The sequence below is a fragment of the Prunus persica genome, chromosome G6 (genome assembly GCF_000346465.2).
Source record: "Prunus persica cultivar Lovell chromosome G6, Prunus_persica_NCBIv2, whole genome shotgun sequence".
Classification (NCBI taxonomy): Eukaryota; Viridiplantae; Streptophyta; class Magnoliopsida; order Rosales; family Rosaceae; genus Prunus; species Prunus persica.
In genome coordinates this window covers 7070615-7091600 of record NC_034014.1, presented here as the reverse complement: position 1 = coordinate 7091600, position 20986 = coordinate 7070615, and the positions used below count along the sequence as shown (strand labels likewise).

At 36.8% G+C, this 20986-nt stretch overlaps 3 protein-coding genes and 1 pseudogene across 3 annotated transcripts in view; 1 reads left to right on the top strand and 3 right to left on the bottom strand.

Moving 5' to 3' along the window:
* The window catches only part of LOC18775611 (vacuolar fusion protein MON1 homolog), an 8035-nt gene extending 6705 nt beyond the window's left edge, over positions 1–1330 (bottom strand). The window contains exon 1 of the mRNA XM_007208672.2: positions 533–1330. Coding sequence (XP_007208734.2) covers positions 533–1021 — 489 coding nt within the window. The 5' untranslated portion in view covers positions 1022–1330. The remainder of the gene's footprint in view (positions 1–532) is intronic.
* On the bottom strand, positions 5840–6711 carry LOC18772959. The gene has a single exon (XM_007205964.2). It carries the CDS (start codon positions 6591–6593, stop codon positions 6087–6089), a length of 507 nt encoding a protein of 168 aa, XP_007206026.1. The 5' UTR covers positions 6594–6711; the 3' UTR covers positions 5840–6086.
* On the bottom strand, positions 11929–16379 carry LOC109949581 (annotated as a pseudogene).
* LOC18772642 (60S ribosomal protein L12) lies at positions 16375–17231 on the top strand. The gene has a single exon (XM_007205970.2). The coding sequence runs from the start codon at positions 16497–16499 to the stop codon at positions 16995–16997; it is 501 nt and encodes a 166-aa protein (XP_007206032.1). The 5' UTR covers positions 16375–16496; the 3' UTR covers positions 16998–17231.

Genomic DNA, 20986 nt, shown 5'->3' with positions numbered 1-20986 from the left:
GTATTTATGGAAACCCAAAAATAAGGGTACTGATCTGATTCAAAAGTATTATTTTGCGATCGCACATTCATTTCTACCCTAAGGATACTGTATTTAATTAGTACTGTGAAATTATTGTACAAGACATTGTGGAAATTCAAGAGGATGGAACATATCGAACGTATAAATGAATCAAGTACTTGTGCTATTTCAATGCCATTTCCAAAGGAATTCTGAAATAGAACTTACCTAACACTCTTCATAATCTCTCTCTTAGTCACTACTGTTTCTTTTGCAATTCAAAAACCTCATGGGCGGTTAAAGCCACATCCAACCAAAGAACAAATGAGGAAGAATTTAACATCAAAACTTTCACTTCACATCAATGTCCGATGATATTTTAGTCTCTACGACATTGCTGAAATCCTCACAACAATTAAGCTCTAAAACGATCACCTCATTCTAAAAACCAATAAAATGGCCAAGCAATTCATCGAAAGCAAGTAAATTTTCTAACAAATTACACAGCCGAGGAGCTTTTAGAACACAATACCTCATCAACATGTCGTTTTCCTGGTACCCACGAGGCCTGCAAATCCGAAAACCCATCAACAACCTCTTCGTTCCTCACTTCCGAAATCTCATCAATTCCAGAGCCACCACTACTGGCACTACTACTCCCTCTTTCTCCAGCATAGCCACTGCTGCTAGGGCTCGAAGGCCCATCAACCTCCAGCTCCGAATTGGTCCTCGCCCACACAACACCACCGACACTACCACGTGGCAAACCCTCCCTCGACTCCTCCACTTCAGCTAAACCAGGCGCAGCCGAATTGGCCTCGACTTCTTCCTCGTCGCTCTCGATCTCCTGGTGATTGTGATTGTTCTCGCCCGCCGATCCATGAACGACGCCGTTTGCATGGCTATCGGTCTCTGACAATGCGAGGGCGGCCAATTGATCCTCGGGGGGTTTGGGGATAGGGTTAGGGTTTGGCTCGGAGGCTTCGTCGCCGGAGCTTGAAGCTCTCGATTCGGAGGACATGGAGAAACCAAGGTCAGACAATTGCAGTGAATTTTGGTACAAATGACAAATTAGGGCGTTAATCGAGTGTGCTTAGAGATAGAGAGAGAGAGAGAGGGAAGGAGAGATAGATGTTCGTCTACCAGTCGTTGGCTCTGTTCTGTTGTGTATTCTGCTGCAATTAACGCAGCAGTATGAGCCTCTGACCAGTAGGAGGGTGGCTCCGAAATCCGAATTGAGCCTGGCGCGTACTGATACGGGTCGGGTTATAAAGTTCGGATCTTGTTCGTTTCCGCTCCGGTCGGTTCAAGGAGCTTTTTTTAACCCAACCCAAAGCTTCTAGGCTTCATTTTAAAACTGCATATGTTCTATTCATTCTTTTTCTTTTTCTCTTTTCTTTTTTATCAAAAAGTTTCTAGTCATTGTTATATGCATTAATGGTTCCCCTCAACAAAATTAGGTTGCTTGTGGGAGACGAATTGCTACAAATTGTATAATGACTCACTTGTTTTAGATGTTTTATTGTCGAACTTACTCTATGTATGATATAAATGTTAACCATATATGACTCATATGATCTTCTAGTGAACATGCAACAACCATGAGGTAAACAAAATCTACTCCGTAACTCACACGTATTGTGTCGTAATATTGTCAAGAGATGTTCTGAGATTTTAAAGTACTAAAAGTGTAAGGCTCGTTTGGTAACCTTTTCGCTTTTTGCTTTAGTTTTTATTTTGTTAGAGATAGAGAGTAAATATATGGAAGTAACGAAGGATGGAAAAGGATGACAATGGTAGAAAAATGAAAAAGAAAAGCACGGGGAATGCTACACATGATGAAAACTAGAGGTTAAAAAAAATATAAATTGTTTCCATTCTCAAGTTTTTATTTCATTCATTCTTCTTCATTTCTCAAAAAATAAAAATAAAAATATCCTTAATTTCCTCATACCGTCCTCCCTCCATAAAAATTCATCCCTTTGTCCAACATGTATTGTCCTTATATTTCTAACCCAAAAAAAAACGAAAAACAAAAAAGGTTACCTAAAGGACTGTTAATTTTCACATTTCAGATGAAATGTTTGTGTGCTCTTCTGTTTTTGGTGTTATGAATTTTCAATCGCATGGGCTTTTCTGTTTTAAGGGTTTTGTGCTGTGGGCTTCTTTACTGTTTGTAACTGGGCCTTATGTGAATGAATTGTATGATTCTCTTTCAGCCTATGATTGCCCTTTGGGCTACTTACTGAAGCCACTTTTCACTTGGCAAAAAAATAAACAAACAAACGCTTTTTATTTTATTTTTTGAGGGAAGGGGGTGGTTTCTACAACTACCAAGGTGTTATAGGTTCGAATTTGAGATCAAACAAACGCTTTTTTTACTGGAAATTAATTTCATTTTTCACTAAACTAGACTCCGTTGACGTAAACATACACCTCTCTGCATATGTGAGTTAGACTTGTTAATCATGACAATGAAGATTGGAGGTCTAAAGTTACGTTATTAAACAATTTCAATAAGAAATTTAAAATGAAGAATGATATATTAGTCAAGTTATTGATTATGAAAACTATACAAAACAGATTTAAGGTTTACTTTTAAAAAAGAAAAATTATAAAGAACTTTCTTATTGAAAGGGGCAATAATATACTAAACTGACACATATTATACAGATGCTAAGACTCGAACCCATGACCTTTTATGGTAGAGCAATTTAGGTTTACATTAATTTGTATGTTATTGCACAATTGTATAAGAATTTGCTTAAATCAACTCACATAAAAGAGTGAAAGAGACTTTAGTTTTATTTTTTATTTTATTTAAAGAAGGAAAAAAAAATAGTGAAAGAGACCCGATGACGAGAAGGACGGGGGAACTTAAATAAAACGGTGAAGGGGCTGGTATAATGATTAAAGTATTTGTGGCCCCACACTAACCAAATCAACGGTTAATATTTTTCTTCCAATATTTTGTTTCGGAAAGGAAAGGGAACGGTTGAGCATCTTATTCATTTTTGTCAATACAAAGTCAAATGTCTCCGTCTAACAATCCTAAAATGACAAAATGGTCCTTCCATTTAGTCACCGAATATTTAACGCTTACGTGTCCTCCTTCGTCTATTAGTCGTTTTCACACAAAAGCATAATTGTTGTATGACAGAACTACTACCCCAACTGAACGCATGGTTACGATTTTACGCATAATTGTTATATATATAACCAAAAAAATTTACTCACCATGAAGTAGGGAAGTTTTTACAGGCCAAAAGAAATTGGAATTAGCTTTGAAATAATTTTTTTTTATTTTACAAGCAATAGTCTAAACTATAAGAGCAATTCCAGCAATCAGGCCAAGCCCGAGGCTAGGGGGAGCCCAAGCAAAAATCCAATTCCAGCAGACCACTTTTGCCAGGGCTAGAAGTGAGACCCACGAAGACGGGCTAGAAGACATGTGTCGTCGTCTGGGCACTCTGATCGCCTGTTCTCCTTCAATCCAACGGCTGTGCCTTTTTTTGCTATAAAATTATGAAAAAAATTCGAATTTTTTTCTATAAATACTTACCAATACTCTTCACTTTCAACACTAAATCCTCATACATTTTCTTCTATTTCTACTATTATTCACTTTTTACTCAACATTTTATTTACTTTTAAATTGTATTTTTATTTATCATCTTATCCGATTGAGATATGCATTTTATAATAAATATTGACACGTACGAACCCAAAAATCTTATCCGAAAATATTATCCAAATTAATTGTTTAGGTAAACAAATTTGTGAAAAAAATAAAATAAATAAATAAATAGTATTTGCTGTTGCCAAACACACATTGCTTTTTGCAAGGGTAGCCACTATTCACATGAATAGTAGCTGCCCTAGTTCCCCCATTGCCATGGTAAAGGGCAAATGGGTGAAGTTGCTCTAAGGGGATAAAGGTTTGTCACACACACATACCCTACCAAGGTCTCATAGAGATTTGAACATGAGATCACAAGTCTGCAAATCGAGATCTTTTTCCACTGGATTAGACTTTGTTGGCAAAAATAAAACTTAAAAAAGAATAAGCTATGTAAAATTTATGGTTAAGTTATATAGGTCTTTAGTTTATTTTATGCCTTTCAATTTAAATCTTAAATAACAAATCTAAAAGTTAGTGTGCATCTATCTCCTTATTAACAATCTGTGTGTGAAATAAAAAATAATTATAGGTGTGGTACTAGAGTACGACTACATGGTATAACTTGTTTAATTATCATACTATAAGTAGATATTTGTTAATCTTAAATGACATGACCGTATACATAATTATAATTTCTCTAAAACCAACACGAACCAATTATCACATGATTATAGTTCAATTTTCACGTATAATATTAAAGATTGGATCATTACTATCATATTGAACATCCAATTTTTTTTTTCCAATTAAATTTACAAGATCTGATATTTAGATAGTTATCCTCACTGTCCAATTATAAAATAAAACCTAATCAAGTATTAATTAATTAATGAACTGAACATTATAATGGGTATCCCTTGCAACTATCCACTAAATAACCTTATCAAAAAAGCAACTATTGCCTTATCTAAAAAGCAATATTAGAAAAATCACCACAAGAGCAGAAAAAACCACCTAATTGTGGTAGCCTGCACAATACTCGATTGATTAAAAAAATAAACATCCCACCCATAAGCATATTGCAAAACTAGGGTTGCCTTTAAATTAATGCGTGCTTGCTCTACAATCTACTTAACCCCAATTATAAATTGAGATATTTAGTGATATACCCATTTATAGCACTAATATTATAAATAAACCATACACTAATGAATTTATATAAACAAACCCAAAAAAACCCAAAAAATAACAGCTTGCCTTATCGAATTTAATATTAATTATTAAATTACTTTGATGCCCTATTGAGTGTTTTGGGTATTTTTATGAGATTTTGAGGTTGAGCTTGTTTTAAGAAATTAATGACAGTTTTGCAATTTATAAAAAGTTAAAGTCTCTTTGTTATGTTGTAAATGAGTTTTGGGTGTGTTTCTAAAGTCCATTTCATATATGGTATTTTTATAATTTGGGCTCATGTATTGGATATAATAGTGAATCTCCTTTATAAATTTTCATCCCACCGAATTCCCCTTCAAATCAAGAAACCTTGTAAAAATTTCTAATACAAGATTTTCTTTCCAAAAGTCGTCACATGAACATATAAACAATTGTCAACTGTGAAATATGTAAACGTACAAATAATGCGTGCTTGCTCTACAATTTACCTAACCCCAATTATAAATTTTCATCCCACCAAATTCCCCTTCAAATGAAGAAGCCTCATAGAAATTTCTAAGTAAACAATTGTCAACTGTGAATTGTGTGAACGTACAAATAAGCGTAGAATGTTAATTGTGAGTAAAGAATTATCAACCATTGATGTACACGCAAAACCCAATTTCACAATTGTGTTAAAATATCAATTAGCATTGAGCAACTCATATTATAATTCATTGAAAAGGATTGATAAATCTATTTACCACAAAAAAAGAAATTGATGGAATCTTAAATTCTCAAAGACGACTATCGTGGAAGGCAAAGGAAAAAGTGGTAGATTTGACACTTTGTATTTATGTGCATTATTTTTTCAATAGAGGGGGTCGTTATCACCATCTTGCTTTTCATTTTCGTACCAACCCCACCCACATCAATCAAACACTTAAAAACACCTACCAATCATTTACTTTCTATTTCTTAACACCAACTTGCTCCGTTTCTCCTCACCAAGAATTTACTAACTTCTCTGCCAAAAATAAAAAAATAAAAAAAATATATACAAACTTCAAACCCAAAATTAACCACCTCACAAAAACTTAATTAAGATTGAAATTAAGTTAAATTAACAATCCTCAAATTTGGGATTACATTACATTCGTAAAGACGATCATCTTGATCACATAAATTAGAACACAAGGAAGTAAAAGAAACTAAATTCATAAAAATTAGAAAAAGGCAACAACAAAAATCTAACCAATAATTCCCGTACACACCTTCTCTGTATTTCTTGTTTTCGAAAAATAAAATCCGTCTAATCTTCGAACCCGGTTTTCTCCCAAATTGCATTTCGGACCCGGCTGAGATCCCTCCCTTTCAAGGTCCTCCCCACGCCTTCGTGCACCGAGAACGACGCGATTCTCGTTCTCGCCATCTGCCTCGCCAAGAACTCGTGAGGCGGGACCCGCACGCCGCCTTCCACGTCATCGTCGCCGTCGTCATCGTCATCGCTCTTCCGGTTTTCTCGGTACTCGTCCCTCAAGATCTTGGACCAGTCCGGAATGCCGACCGGCAGCGACGCCGCCGTGCCGCCGGTACGGTCCGACCGGTCGGCGGCCTCAGATCGCCGGTTCTTGGACGCCGAGACGACACGGGAGCTCGGGACCGGTTTGCGGAACTCGGGCGAGTTGGACCTGGCGAAGTTGTAGATGTCTGACTCGTCGAGTTCGAATGCAGAGTCGGGCGCTAGGGTTGGGTGGTGGTGGTCGCTGGAGAGGTACCGGTAGTTCGGCCTAGCGTAGTAGCTCTTACTCGTCGCCATTTCAGAGGTCTAAAACGCTGCGTTTTAGGAGCTCTCTCGCTCTTCTTCTTTTTTTCGCTTTGCTTCTGTTCTGCGTTTTGGGTTTTGGCTCTACCAAAATGAGAGCGTTCGATACGCTTTTATGAAGGTTGGCTTGCCGCTTGCAGTTTGGATAAGGCTGCTTCTCTCGAGTTCAATCATGGTAAAATTACGTAACTGCCCCTGCGATTTTAAGGGAAAAAGACACGTCGGATTTTCGATTTATCCATTCGAATGGGTTGAGTTCAATATCTCGGGAGGTGGGGCCGGATAGGGTGCGTCGCACAGTTCTGCTGCGGAGGTTTTCACTGGACCCACAGAAATACACGAAACACTTCGCGTATACTGTCTGTTTAGTGTTTTGATCCATTTTGTTTAGCCAGAAAAACGTAATTGATCTTTTGTAACTGTAAACTAGAAAAGGTAAAGAAAGAAACTGAGGATATTTTGGTTTTGGATTGTATTTTTTGTTTGTTTTGAAACTCATGCCTCACATGTGAATGGCCAAAATTATTTATTTTTGAATTACGCAATATAATTAAGTAACGTTTGGTGGGTCGAATTAAGTTAAACTACTTTAATTAAATTTAACAAGTCTTATAGTTGTTCTGAAATATGTTTGGATTAGATTTATTAAATTGGACAACAATGTCTAAGCTGAGCCATCGAACCAAACCTTAAGTTTTAGGTATGACATCTTTCTACACATTATATGCACACACAAATGTATGAGAATGTTCTTGATAAATAGTGGGACAATACAAGATAATTATATTATCTGAAAACTTAATTAATAATCACCATCTACAATATGATTATTTTATATTGTAAGACTGTTTTGTGAGAGAAAACTATTGTGTGATGTATAAATTAGGTATTTTATAGAAAGTGTATTTTTTGAGAAAAAAGGTAGATTTCATTTCAATAGAAAGTAGAAAAATTAGCCATGTTTTTGCATGGCCTCGTGAAAATTTTTCCGGAAAAAATCACATGAGAAAAACTTCGGAATAAAAAAAAATATCACACATGTCAATAGAACATATCTAAAACAAATTACAGAGTATCAATTAATAAAAAGTGCATTTTTTAAACAAATATAAAGTAAGAATAATAACGGTGTCCCGAAAAAAAAAGAAGAAAGAAAATCAATCACTAAATTCAATTTCGTGAAATAAATAAATAAAATTTGGGTTTGATTTAAAAGGAAAAAGGTGAAAGAATACTAAAATATTTCCCGTTTTTATGTGAACCAAACTGACATTAGAAAGAATAAAAATCGCAAAAAGTTTCATAACTTGCCAAAGATGTCGGCGCCGTTGGTTTTCAAGCGGTTGATGACCGCCACGCAGGGGCAGGGAATTGAAAGCGTAACGTAAAGACTCGTGGGGGGAAGCGGACAAAAAGCGCAGAGAATAAGGGGCAAAATGGGAAATACGAATTCCGTCCCAAACAAGAACAAAACAATGCAATTGCAATATGTGATCTACTCGCACTGGAAGTCACAAGTTTTGTCGCGACGCAGATGAGATGGGGCTCACCTGACCTGGTTTTGGAAAAGAGGACAAAAGTGGTCCTGTTTAGACGTTCGAGGACGTCGCCAAGTGTCCGCTTACCTGTGTTTTCGCCACGTGGCGCGGATTGGTTCCACGCAACTGCGAGAGCATGCTGGCACGTGAAGTAGGCCCCCACTGCTCGGATCTAGCGCGTCTACTGCCAGCTGGCTCCTGGCCTGCTCCTCCCAAACGGGACAATCCAAAATATCTTCGTTTTCTCGCGTTTTTTAAAACTCGCGAGTGAATACCGCGCGGACTCGTGAAGTTTTATGAAATTAGTTGAACGTTGAACGCCAAATCAACTTCACGCTTTGCCTATGAAAGCGATAGGATTTGCTGTACATTGAAATAGAAATAGAAAGAAGGAAAACCAAAATACTCAAGTCGGTCCAGTCAAGCAGTCCTTTTTTTTCCCCTTTTTGACGAACGATACTTTACAGCGAATGAAAATATTCACGACTATGTATCGAACTCATTATAAATATATATCGTTTTATAATTTATGTGAGTTAAATATAGACCTTATGTAATCAACTAGAAGATACCTTTATAACGAATCAAGATATTCACGACTATGCATTGAACTCATCACAAATATATACTGTTTTATTATCTATGTGAGTCGAACATGAGACCTCCTTCAACTAACTAGAAACGTACAATCATTCATTTTGTATCTAGCTTATTTAGCTACCCAATTCATTTTAATACAAGTTGGTTTAAATGCAGTCAATTTTTGGCAAAGGAGGAATAAATTTGATTCCAGCAAATGAGTTCACAAACACAATAACCAATGGCAACATTATGGTTCTTCTAGCTGGCTTCCACGAAGAATATTATTGTTGGTGGCTAATCTAAATCATCGGATTAACTATGAACTTTAATGGGCTTCACAGAATAGGTATGAGAACATTCAAGTTGATAGACCACTCCAAATTATTGATTGATATTCTCCTTGACATGTCCCTTTGTGGGTTATCCTCTGCTGTCATAATATTTGTCATATTATCTATCACATAATTGTAAGAAGCTAATTTTGTAGCAGATGTAGTAGTCTAAATTCGTCGGTCACTCGTTATAATACATAGATTAATAAACGGTGTTTTAGTGCCACATAATATTTTTTTATTGACATTTCTAATGTTCGACATGATAAATAAAATAGCTTGTTTTTTTTTTACTCTACTATTAGGTTATTATTAACTTTAACATATTATGTTTCGAAACAGTGAAGTTGAATGACTCTTTTATAATTTTGCGATAAAAAATCACAGTATCATAATATTAAGCATTTTGAAGTTTGTTCTTATATGTGAAACGCATGGTTTGCATGGAGCAACATAAACAATTATCAAATACAACATTGTGAGTGCCATAGTAATTAATTGTTAATTTCGTTCCCTAATTTAATTGGATGAACTTTGAACAAAGAGAAGTACGTTTGCGACTTTTCCTCCACCAATAATATATCGTGGTTAATCGTTTTGATGATGACGTCTTGGTTTAATTATGGGATGCTTTGGGTATTATATTCAACCCTAATATAATAATTAGTATTAATAGAATAATTACACTCCAATAATGGTGACCTTAGGGAGTTCTTTATTTGGGTAACAATCTGATGATGCATCAACTCATATTGTACAACACTCATAATCAGCTATCCCTATCCTATGAACAGTAACTGGGGGTTTTAAAAAAAAAGTGGAAATCATTTCGTGCATTAATTAAACATCACTTAGCAATATAAGCCAATAACAAATTGATTCAAGCATCTTAGGCCACTTGCCCTAAAGAAAAAGTAAATGCAATTTCATGAACGAAGTACTTTTGTTGAAGTACCTGTGCTCTGCTTTTGCTTTTGTTTAGAATAAAACTCATTGCACAAATTAACAAGGAACTAACCTAGAACAAGTACCTTCTTGTTTTTATTTTAGTTTTTTTAGTTCTTTTCTTTTCTTTTTCTGGTTCCATCCACTCCTTTTGTGTTGTACCCTAAGGGCTCGTTTGGGAGTGATTTTGGATAAGCTAAAAATCACTTATATGGAGAATCACTTCTCCAAATAATCACTTTAAGTGGTTTTATGTGATTTTATAGAGAAACAAATGGGTGTGCTTCTACCAAGAATCACTTAAAATCACTTAAATTGTTTACATACAGAAACACTTGAGAGGTGGTTCACCACAGAAGTGATTCTAGCATATCCAGAATCACTCCCAAACGAGCCCTAAATCTAACATATAGCTCACTTACACATCCGTGACACCTGATTGAAAAGTTGTATAACTAACAACACTTTGGAGACTTGCTTGTTTTTTGGCTTTTGCGTAAGTGAGAAAGACATACAAGCATGACGTATGAATAAAATTTTGACACGCATAACAATAATTTAGATCAACAGTTTATTAACATAAAATGACAGATTATTAGCGAAAATAACACTTTTTTTCTTCTTCGTCTAATCAAACTATAGTTTATACAAAAATATGAGGGGATCAATAGGAGAATGTAATTAATCAAACATCACCTAGACTTATCCTTAATTATTGCACCTATAAGTTTTATTTTTACAAAAGAATTGTTAAAGCCACCTAGCTCCTAGCCAGATATACAAATAATGAGGGACAACAATAATGTGGCCTTTTGGGTAGTGGGTATTGGATTACCTTATCGAGGACTAAAATGGCATCAAAATTGGATCTTGGAAACAAAAATAATTCCAAACCAGATTATCCCATCAACATCTAAAAGGCATTATTAGTTCAACTTTGAGATTCAAAGTTGCACTTGCACCCCCAATATCTGATATATTCACCCAGCAACTACAATTATTGGTTTAAAAAACTTCAGAACTAGTGAGATATTGAAGAAAACAAACCGATCCCACACAAGTCTATGTCTATAAAAGGCATGGGCGGGGAGGGGTGGGCGTAGGGCTTATAGCTAGGGTTTCTTTTTCATGGCATAAAGTTTGATGTGTGAATTGTGGGCCATTGGATTGATACATTGGAGCAATTACTAGCTTAGCCTATATGAACGGTCTTGGATCATGACATAATATATTTTTTTTCGGCTTTGAGGTTGATTGGAGAGGGTGACTTCATTGTCCAAAGTGAGGTTGTAACTTGCAACTTTGAAGCTCCTCTACCACCATTATTTTCCTTTGAGAGTTACGTTTTTGGCTATTGAAATGACCCCAACATGATTAACTCCTACACCATAAAAGAAGTGACTCATTTCCAGACCTTTTTTCTTCGAAAATTTAGACAAATAAATCATTTTGGAGTTGAATGGACCAAAATATCCTAATTCAAACGAAGAATATAGCTGCGATGACAATTGGTCGTGATAATATACTCTGTGTATATATATACTTTACGATGTTCACATCTAGAATTTTGTTAAAATGGGCTTCATACTAATTCATGACTATTAATCACTTGCGTGTTTGTGAACAATTGTAATTTAACTTTCCGTGGGAATGGAATAACATTTGTAATGTAGTCTCAGAGCTAAGCAACAACGTCACGTTTTTGATTTCTGGTGCAGCTCATTGCAGGCCGTTGGTTATTACTTGAGTGAGATGATAGGCTGGTTCATTCACGGTGAGAAAGTGACTGTGTTGCTCTTGCGCAAGCGTTTGTGAAAGAAGATGTACATCAGTTTTGATTGACACAAATACAAAACAATCCTGCAGTGTGTGGTATGACATCAAATCAACCAAGAAAATTTGAACTTTAAAAGTTTGAAATGCTTATGCCTATCAGAGACCATTAAAATGTGGGCAAACCCAAGCTGCAAGTGGCATGTCTTCGTGCCAAGAATTCGGAGAGTAAAACCGTGTGATAGTTTCATTCTCTAAATTGTAGACAGCCATATCAAATGGCCTGCCATCCGGATGCTGATGTTTTAGCAAATCCTCTGTGTAGTATATAGAATTAGGCTGGCACCCAGGAAAGTTTGAAGCCAAGACACTTCAACTATTTGAAGACAATTACAAAATCCTAAGAGTGCAAATATTGCCACAAAATAAATTAACTGTCAAGGCTATTTTCTAGTGCGGTCCATGAACAAAATATAGAGCTTTTACTTCAGCGATATAGTACTTTCTAATGTTGGAAGATATCACAAGTTCGAATCCCTCTCAAGATGGTCAAACAAAACTATAAACCGGATAAGTTACAAAACTATAAACCTGGTAAGGGACTTTTTCTAAAATCCTGTTATTTTTTCAAGATTCATGATCTCTATACTACAATACTCTATGTATATACATTCCGTAATGTTCATATCTAGAATTTTGTTAGTAATCTTGAATTCATGTTGTCAAGAGATGTAGTTTTTGATGAAACTATGTCCAGGAATTGGAAGGAAAATTCAGAGAATTCTGTTGCTGTGACCTACATTCAGAATCAATCTGAAAATGAGAGTGTGAATTCACATGGGTTGAGTGAATTTGAAGGAAGTCCCTCTAGTCCCTGTACTCCTTCACATACTGAAGAACAAGAACGGATCATGCATGAGTCAGCAAAGATTTCACAACTTTATGATCATACTCTAGTGAAGTGGAGAAATATAAGTGACATTCTGGCACAGTGCAATCATTGTATTGTAGAACCTGAGAAATGTGAAGAAGCTGCACAAGACAAGGCCTGGATAAAAGCAATGGAAGAAAAATTATCAGTGATTGAGAAAAATGGAACTTGGGAGCTTGTAGATAGGCCAAGTGATAAGCAAGTCATTGGAGTGAAATGGGTGTTCAAAACCAAGCTGAATTTGGATGGTTCAGTACAAAAGAACAAGGCAAGGTTGGTTGCCAAGGGGTATGTGCAGAAACCAGGAATCGACTACAATGAAACTTTTGCTCTAGTTGCTAGATTGGATACAATCAGAACCTTGATTGCTCTTGCTGCACAAAGAAGCTGGAAGTTGTACCAACTAGATGTTAAATCTTCCTTTTTGAATGGAAAATTACAGGAAGAGGTGTATGTTGACCAACATGAGGGATTTGTACTTGATGGCAAGGAGGACAAGGTCTACAGATTGCACAAGGCCCTTTATGGACTAAAACATGCACTTAGAGCCTGGTATGAAGAGATTGACAGCTATCTGATTGAGTGTGGATTTGAGAAAAGCTTGAGCGAAGCAACTCTCTATACTAAGACAAGGGGAGACAAAGAAATCCTAATTGTGTCTATCTATGTGGATGACATAGTATATACTGGAAGCAATGAAGAAATGTTGAAAGACTTCAAAGAAGATATGCAGGTGAAATATGAAATGACAAATTTAGGACTTCTTCATCATTTCCTAGGAAAGAGAGTGATACAAATTGATTCAAGCATTTTCATTCATCAAATGAACTATGCTTCTTCCTTGTTGGATAAATTTGGCTTGAAAGAGTGCAAATATGTCTTCATCTCTCTTGTTGATACTGAGAAATTAAGCAAAGTTGATGGAAGTGGTGCAGCAAGTGAAGAACAATATAGAAAGATTGTGGGAAGTCTGTTATACCTCACTGCTAATTTCGCAAAGTTGATGGAAGTGGTGCAGCAAGTGAAGAACAATATAGAAAGATTGTGGGAAGTCTGTTATACCTCACTGCTACAAGGCCAAATGTGGTGTACGCAGCTAGTTTACTAGCTAGATATATGCATTGTCCTACTAACAAGCACTATGGGACAGCCAAAAGAGTGCTTAGATACGTTAATGGGGAGGTTCCATGGATGATAGCAAAAGCACATCCGGCTATGCTTTCTCATTTGGAAGTGGAGTTTTCTCATAGGCATCTGTTAAGCAAAATTGTGTTGCACTCTCAACTGCGGAGGCAGAGTATATCAGTGCATCAGAAGCTACAGCACAGGCTATTTGGCTCAGATTTGTTCTTGAGGATTTTGGGGAACTACAAATAGAAACAACTCCTTTGCAGTGTGACAATACATATGCAATTTCAATAACTAAGAATCCAGTGTTCCATCAACGGACAAAACACATTGACAGAAGGTACCACTTCGTCAAAGATGCTTTGCAGCAACGTATTATTGATCTAGTCTATTGTCCTACGAAGGATCAAGTAGCAAACATCTTTACTAAAGCTTTACTGAAGGAAAGGTTCAATTATCTCAGAGATAAACTTGTCAGCTCAAAGCTTAAAAGGGAGTGTTAGTGTATAAGCATTGAGCTAATATGAGTTTTGGATAAATAAGCCTTGTGTTTAAATTGTGTATGCACTTAGTCTGATAAATGACAAGTGAGAGGCCCTTCAATATGTAAGGCTAAAATAGCCATATGTAGCAACTTTGAGAATAGCTAGATGTGAGGCTGAGATTCAATATGATGTGTGTGAATCCAGATAAGGCTAACGGTTATGAGATGCTCTTTGGTGTGCTCATTTTTCATTGAGAGAAATATAGTACTCTCTGCTTTTCTGCAGAGAGAAGGAGAACTCTTCATTCATCATCCTTTCATTCTTTCTTCTTCATTTTCATACCCAGACAAACACACACTCTAACACCTACAAAACTACGAGGCAGCTACAACTCCGTGGGGAGGGACTTTCTTTTAAGCAAGTATCGTTAGCATTTCTATCAACAGTGAATTTCAAAAGGAACACATGTTATGTAATATTAAAATATTACTACATATAAAGCTTGCATAATTTGTTCTAATTTAACTCCAAGATAGGGGGGTGGAGTGCACAAATGTAACATCATGAACAAATTCTAACGCTGCAAAATGAACACACAGGCAAAAAAAAACACATAAGAAAAGAAGAAGAAATCAGCCCGTCCCTGCATTTCTGTGGCACATAAGTAATGATGAAGGCTCTTAAAATCCAAAATGCGAGATAAATTACAGAGTTACAGCTACCCTTCTCTAATTTCAGTTTGTTGATCATAGAATGGCCAAAAAGTAACATTGTGAAGGGCAAAAAGAAGAGTAGCTTATGCCTAGCAGAGTCCATTAAACTGTGGACAAATCCGAGCAGCAAGTGGCATGCCTTTGTGGCAACAATTCGGAGAGTAAAACTGTGTGATGGTTTCATTCTCTAAATTGTAGACAGCCATATCAAATGGTCTGCAATCAGGATGCTGACGTTTTAGCAAATCCTTTGTGTAGTGTATGCTATTAGGCTGACTGACACCCAGGAAAGTTTGAAGCCAAGACAGGCACTGAATGATTGTCGCCAACAACCAAAGCCTCATCTCCAATGCTTTCTACCTCAACCTGCTGCACAATGGATCCGTCCTTGTCATCAAACACCACCTTGTAAACCTTGAAGCGATCAGTCAACAAATCTCCATCGCGACCTTCTTTTGGTTTCAAAATTCTTCGAACATGCAACATGTCTCCCTTGGTTGATTCCACAAGAAATGCACCTTAATTTCTTATTAAGACAAAGTCCAATATTCTTGTCCTCCTTTAAAGAAAGCCAACCTCAAATCCACAAGGTAGAATAAAATAGCCCAATAATTCTTTGGTTTCAAATGGGGATCTTGTCTGGATCAGGATTTAGGTGCTCATAATCCAAGCTAGGGAGGTTAATGGGTGCCACAGCTTTTCTGTAAGGGTCCATGAGAGTTATGGTTACATCATCGTCAGCTAGATCTTCGATGGCCACCCAACCATGGCTAGAGCCACAATACCTCTCACCATCACGAACTGGTAACTGAATATTGTTGTTTGCTTTGTTGTGCTAGTCTCTCCTTCGGATTCGGTAGGGATCATCAGCATGGGGAGTACCTTAAGCCAGCGTTATGTTGCATCATTGTAGTGTATTGAAAAACCAAGCCAGTCCTTGCAAACGGCAGCAAAACGAACGTGGTCAATGGGTTCCAACAACTTATCCAGAATACAACAGACAACAAGTAGCGGAAGACTTGTCCATTTTGATGGGTAGCCACCAATGGATGTACCAGTACATGACAATAGAAGCAAGAACCAAACAACAAGAAGAAGAGAAGAAGGAAAGAAATGCCCTGGTGTATGAGCGTGTCTATCCCAACGAGCCGCAACATTCTCGAATAGGTAAGGATCATTAGCTGAAGCCCGAAGCAATGACCCAAGTGTTGTTTTACTAGGCCCATACCCAACGGGTTTGTCCTAAATACAGATTTACCCTCAACCCAAGCGTCAGCAAATGCCCAAATGTGATGAAAGACCCAAATCTCTTTCTTTCAAAGCTCTCCGGTAGACAAGGGGCCATTTAGACATTTCTTAACTTCAATGCCCTGCAAAACCCTAGCATATATTTCACACCATTCGCTACTCTCAATCGCCTTGTTGTAGGAAACCCTAGCATTTTGTTTCTCTCCTTCATCATCAGCAACAATGCCGCCGAAGTTCGATCCCTCACAGGTCGTCGACGTCTACGTCCGAGTCACCGGCGGTGAAGTCGGCGCGGCGAGTTCGCTTGCTCCAAAGATCGGTCCTCTCGGTCTCTCCCCAAAGAAGATCGGAGAAGACATAGCCAAGGAGACCGCCAAGGACTGGAAGGGCTTACGTGTCACCGTCAAGCTCACCGTCCAGAACAGGCAGGCCAAGGTCTCTGTGGTGCCGTCGGCCGCGGCGCTGGTCATCAAGGCTTTGAAGGAGCCCGAGCGCGACCGCAAGAAGACTAAGAACATCAAGCACAGTGGAAACATCTCTCTAGACGACGTCATCGAGATCGCCAAGATCATGAAGCACAGATCCATGGCCAAGGAGCTTGCCGGCACGGTGAAGGAGATTCTCGGCACCTGCGTATCCGTCGGGTGCACGGTCGACGGCAAGGACCCTAAGGATTTGCAACAGGAGATTGCCGATGGTGATGTTGAGATCCCTCTCGACTGAGCTGTTGCTGTGAGGCTCTTTCTTTTTCTTTTGCTGAATTAAATTTTTGTTTAAGGGTATGTCGTTTTGGATAATTTATGGATTAATTTGGAGTACGTTATTAAGATCGTTAATCACTCTTTTTATGGCAATTTAGATGAGTTGGAGGGTTTTTGTAACCCAGTTTTTTACATGTTGTGGATGCTGATGGCGGTGTTATTAGTATTAAAGAATATAATGGGTTTTTAAAATTTTCTTAGTGGTGTTCATTTGATTGTTGCTATTGTTTGCTTTGTGTGTCGATTTTAAAATGAATGGTCATCTGTTGAATGCAAAATGTCTTAGCTTTGGTAAAGGGTTATGTGAATGTATTAGTCATATTTGGGTATCATTTGGAATTAGAACGTGATTTGTGGATTTGCTGATGGAGAAGTAGAAGCTGATAGATATAATTTATGCTAAATAGTTTTAATTGTTCATACTAGAGGGACTAGAGAATATATGATGCATGTGCAATGAAATTGAAGTTGGGAGTTAAGAGTTGAGCTAAGAAAATGGGAATTTTCTGTACCAGCTTAGGTTTTTTAATATGTTATTCAAGTTGCTCCAAAGTGGCCGGACATTATTAGTTATATTAGGTACGTCAAGCAAGCAACATAGAGTTTTAATACAGTTATCTTTACATTGTATAGGCTTCTATCACAGTTTTGTTTCAACCATAGATTTTTTGTGCCCCGGCTGTTTGTTTTCAATTATCCCATTTTCTGCACCCATAGGTTTATCTAGAACTGGTGCATATCAGGGAATCATTTGTTCAGTGTGTATCTTGTCATTCCCCCTTCTGAATCTTGCGTGGAAGTTGTCTCCTAAAGCATCGTGTTTCATTGAACATGGCAAGGTACTTTCCTAAAGTTAGTATTGGATGTTTCTTTTCTTATTGTGTTTGCTGTTTTATAAGTTTTAATCCAGCCTCTTGGAATGTATTTTGTAACTATAATCCGTCTAGTAGTTGCATTCCCCTCACAATTTTTGTTTATGGTGAGTCAAAAGGAGTTTGTCTGCATTTCGCTTATCATTGCCACTTGATAGATAAGGATAAATTAAGTGTAGCCAAATTGCCAATTGGACTTGAATTTTGACCATCCTTGACAAGTTCAAATTTATTTTCAACTGTCCCACTCTGGACATGTGAATCCATAAATGGACGGCTTGGTCTTTTTGTTGTAGCATGTTTGACTCTTTGTTATGGATTGGATGATTGGTTTCAGCTGAAAGACCAAATTTTTTTGATTCCTTTGTTTGATGTTGCTCCTTTTCGGCTCTGGCAATGTTTCCACTGTTGAGGTGACTTTTTTTGTGTGTGGATGAATGTTAAATATAAAACCTTATTGTAGTATTTTCATATGCCATTCTTTCTTACAGTTTCTGTTTCCTGGGGGTAGTTGCAGTGAAATCTTCTAACAATTGAAGTTGAATTCTCATGTATTTTTTATTTATGGTATTTATGTTTTTTTTTAGCTTCTTGTTAAAAATTGTGCATAGCTTTTCATAAGACTCTGACTCGGATTTAGAGTAAGAACTTTTAGGCGACAATGGCTCCTTGTTTCTGAACAAGTTTCTTTATTAGGATTTACCAAATTTTATGCAGTTTTAGGTGTCTATGAACTCCTTAAAGGAGATGTGTGGTGGTCTAAGTACAATGTTGTTTATGCAGTTGTAGCAAATTGCAGGTTTTGCTAGAAAGTAGGGATTTAAAACAGCAACGTTGCAGAAGTGACCGTCGAACACTTACATGTGGTAAAACTAAAACAGACTCGTGTATGAGATATGTAGCCTTGTAGAAATCAATAGTAACAAAATTGTAAATGCACATTGAACACTTCAAATATGGCCTATTTCTTTTGGTCATTTCCTCCACAATAGGAGAAAAAAATGGGTTATAGACACTTTATTAGAATTCAGTTTCTAATTTGGCTAAGTTAGCTTTGATCTATGTTGGGCTTTTTGCTTTGTTAAGCATGGCCGTTTACCAAAAGCAAACCTATATAAGCCGTCAAACCCCATTACCCCTAACAATTCAACGCAATTCTCAAATACTTCCACAGAATTTGTCCTTTCCCATCCCTCCTTAGCTCTCTTTCTCAATCTGAAAGCCAAGGGAGAAAGAGAGAGACAAAATCTTCTCCACATCACACAACCTACAAAATATCGACATCGTCTGCCGCTTAAGCTTTGATTTTGAGTTAGAAGCTCGCAATGGCAAAGGATATGAGCAAGCCTTGGATTGAGGTTGCACCATCCCTTCTTGATTTCCCATGGAAGGGTTCTAGCTCTCCGAAATTGGAGACAATTTTGGAAGAGCTAGCAGAAGAGTACAGTGATGACGATGATTAGTGTTCTTGGTTGAATGGGAGATGGCAATTATCAGAGAGAGAGAGAGAGGGCTCACAATTTGTGTTGTGTGCGGCTCTTTGATAATTGATATATTATCTTGTTATGTACATTTGTGAATATATGTAAATCAGTGTACATAATGCAATTTGGCTTTCCTCTTATGTTGGAAGTGACTTTTATTCTTTATGTTGTAGTTCAAGTAGTTAAGAACATTTAGTCTTGCACTTGAGATCATAGATTCGATTCTCCTTTCTTCAATATCACTTGTATAGAAAAAAAAAAAGAAAAAAAGAAAAAGCCAATAGAAAGAATTTGATAATATTTTTGGGGGCTGATATTATTATTTTTGGGACTAATCTTGAGGTCTCTCAATTCTACTATGGTCAACATAATATTTTGATGGGTCCGCATCAACCATTAGTAATCACTTACATTATATAGTTGATTATGGGTTTAAAAAAATTGAAAGAGGCACCGACCAATGAGAAGTCACTCTCAGCCACACAAAAGCCAGAAACAAAAACAAAATTTTCTTTTGATTTCATCATACACCCTTCAAGTTTTGGACACGTGGTGCATTCTTAGCCATAATCATAAAATTCCACACAAAGTTTTAAGTAAATACTGAAACAAAATGTGGACTGCGGGGATTGGGATTGGGGAATGTTAAATTGAAAAGAGAGAGGAAAGAAATGGTGGGGAGATATAAGAGTGGGGCGGCGATGGTTGTCAATTCATGGCATCAACATTTCACCAGAGAGATTTATAAAAAAATGCATTTTTTTGGTTTTATATATATTGTGAGGGTTCTTATGAGGTGTGTGTTCTGTACACTTTTCTCATCCTCAAACTGTTTTATTATTATCGTTTTGTTTCTTTCCAAGAAAATTTGTTTGTTTTATTATAATCTTTTTGTTTCTTTCTAAGAAAATTTGTTTATTTACGATGTGGCCAGACACAGCCAAAAACTAGGTACTTGGAAATCTGCTTAATACCATTATTAAAAAAAATTAAAAAAAACATATCTCCATCATAATTTTTGTTTTGGATACAAGATCTTCATCATAATTTAAAGAATTACTTCCTCATCTATGTGGATTTTATCTTAATATCCAGAATTGAATACCTTCAAATTTCGGAATAGTATTAACTAAGGGGTCTGATTTATAGCTTTCTCCATTCATGATAAGTAAACATGCCTTGAATTCTAAAATGAATTTTGTGAAACAGTTTGAAAATATACAAATATATGTTAGATCAGTTGATTAATACAATGTGTACGTGCCCTTACACGATTGCAGCGGAGTTCAATTCCGTAGTTTAAAGTATCGTGTCAAAAGAACAAAAACAGCTTGGCAATGACAGCAATGCCAATGCCATATCATTCATAGTTTCCTATATGCATTATCATCTTAGACTTTCATAAAACAGAAAAAGTAAAATATTGAAACCAATACGTTCTAATTATATTTTTTTTGGTTGGCCTTTTGGTTTTTAGAATTATTAATAGTAAAGAAAAACCACGAGTCTCATAATTGAGATGACAAATGGTCCATAACCACCATAAGTATCAAACCTCACCATTTGATTTTAGGTAGGATCCAGATAAGTTCTTC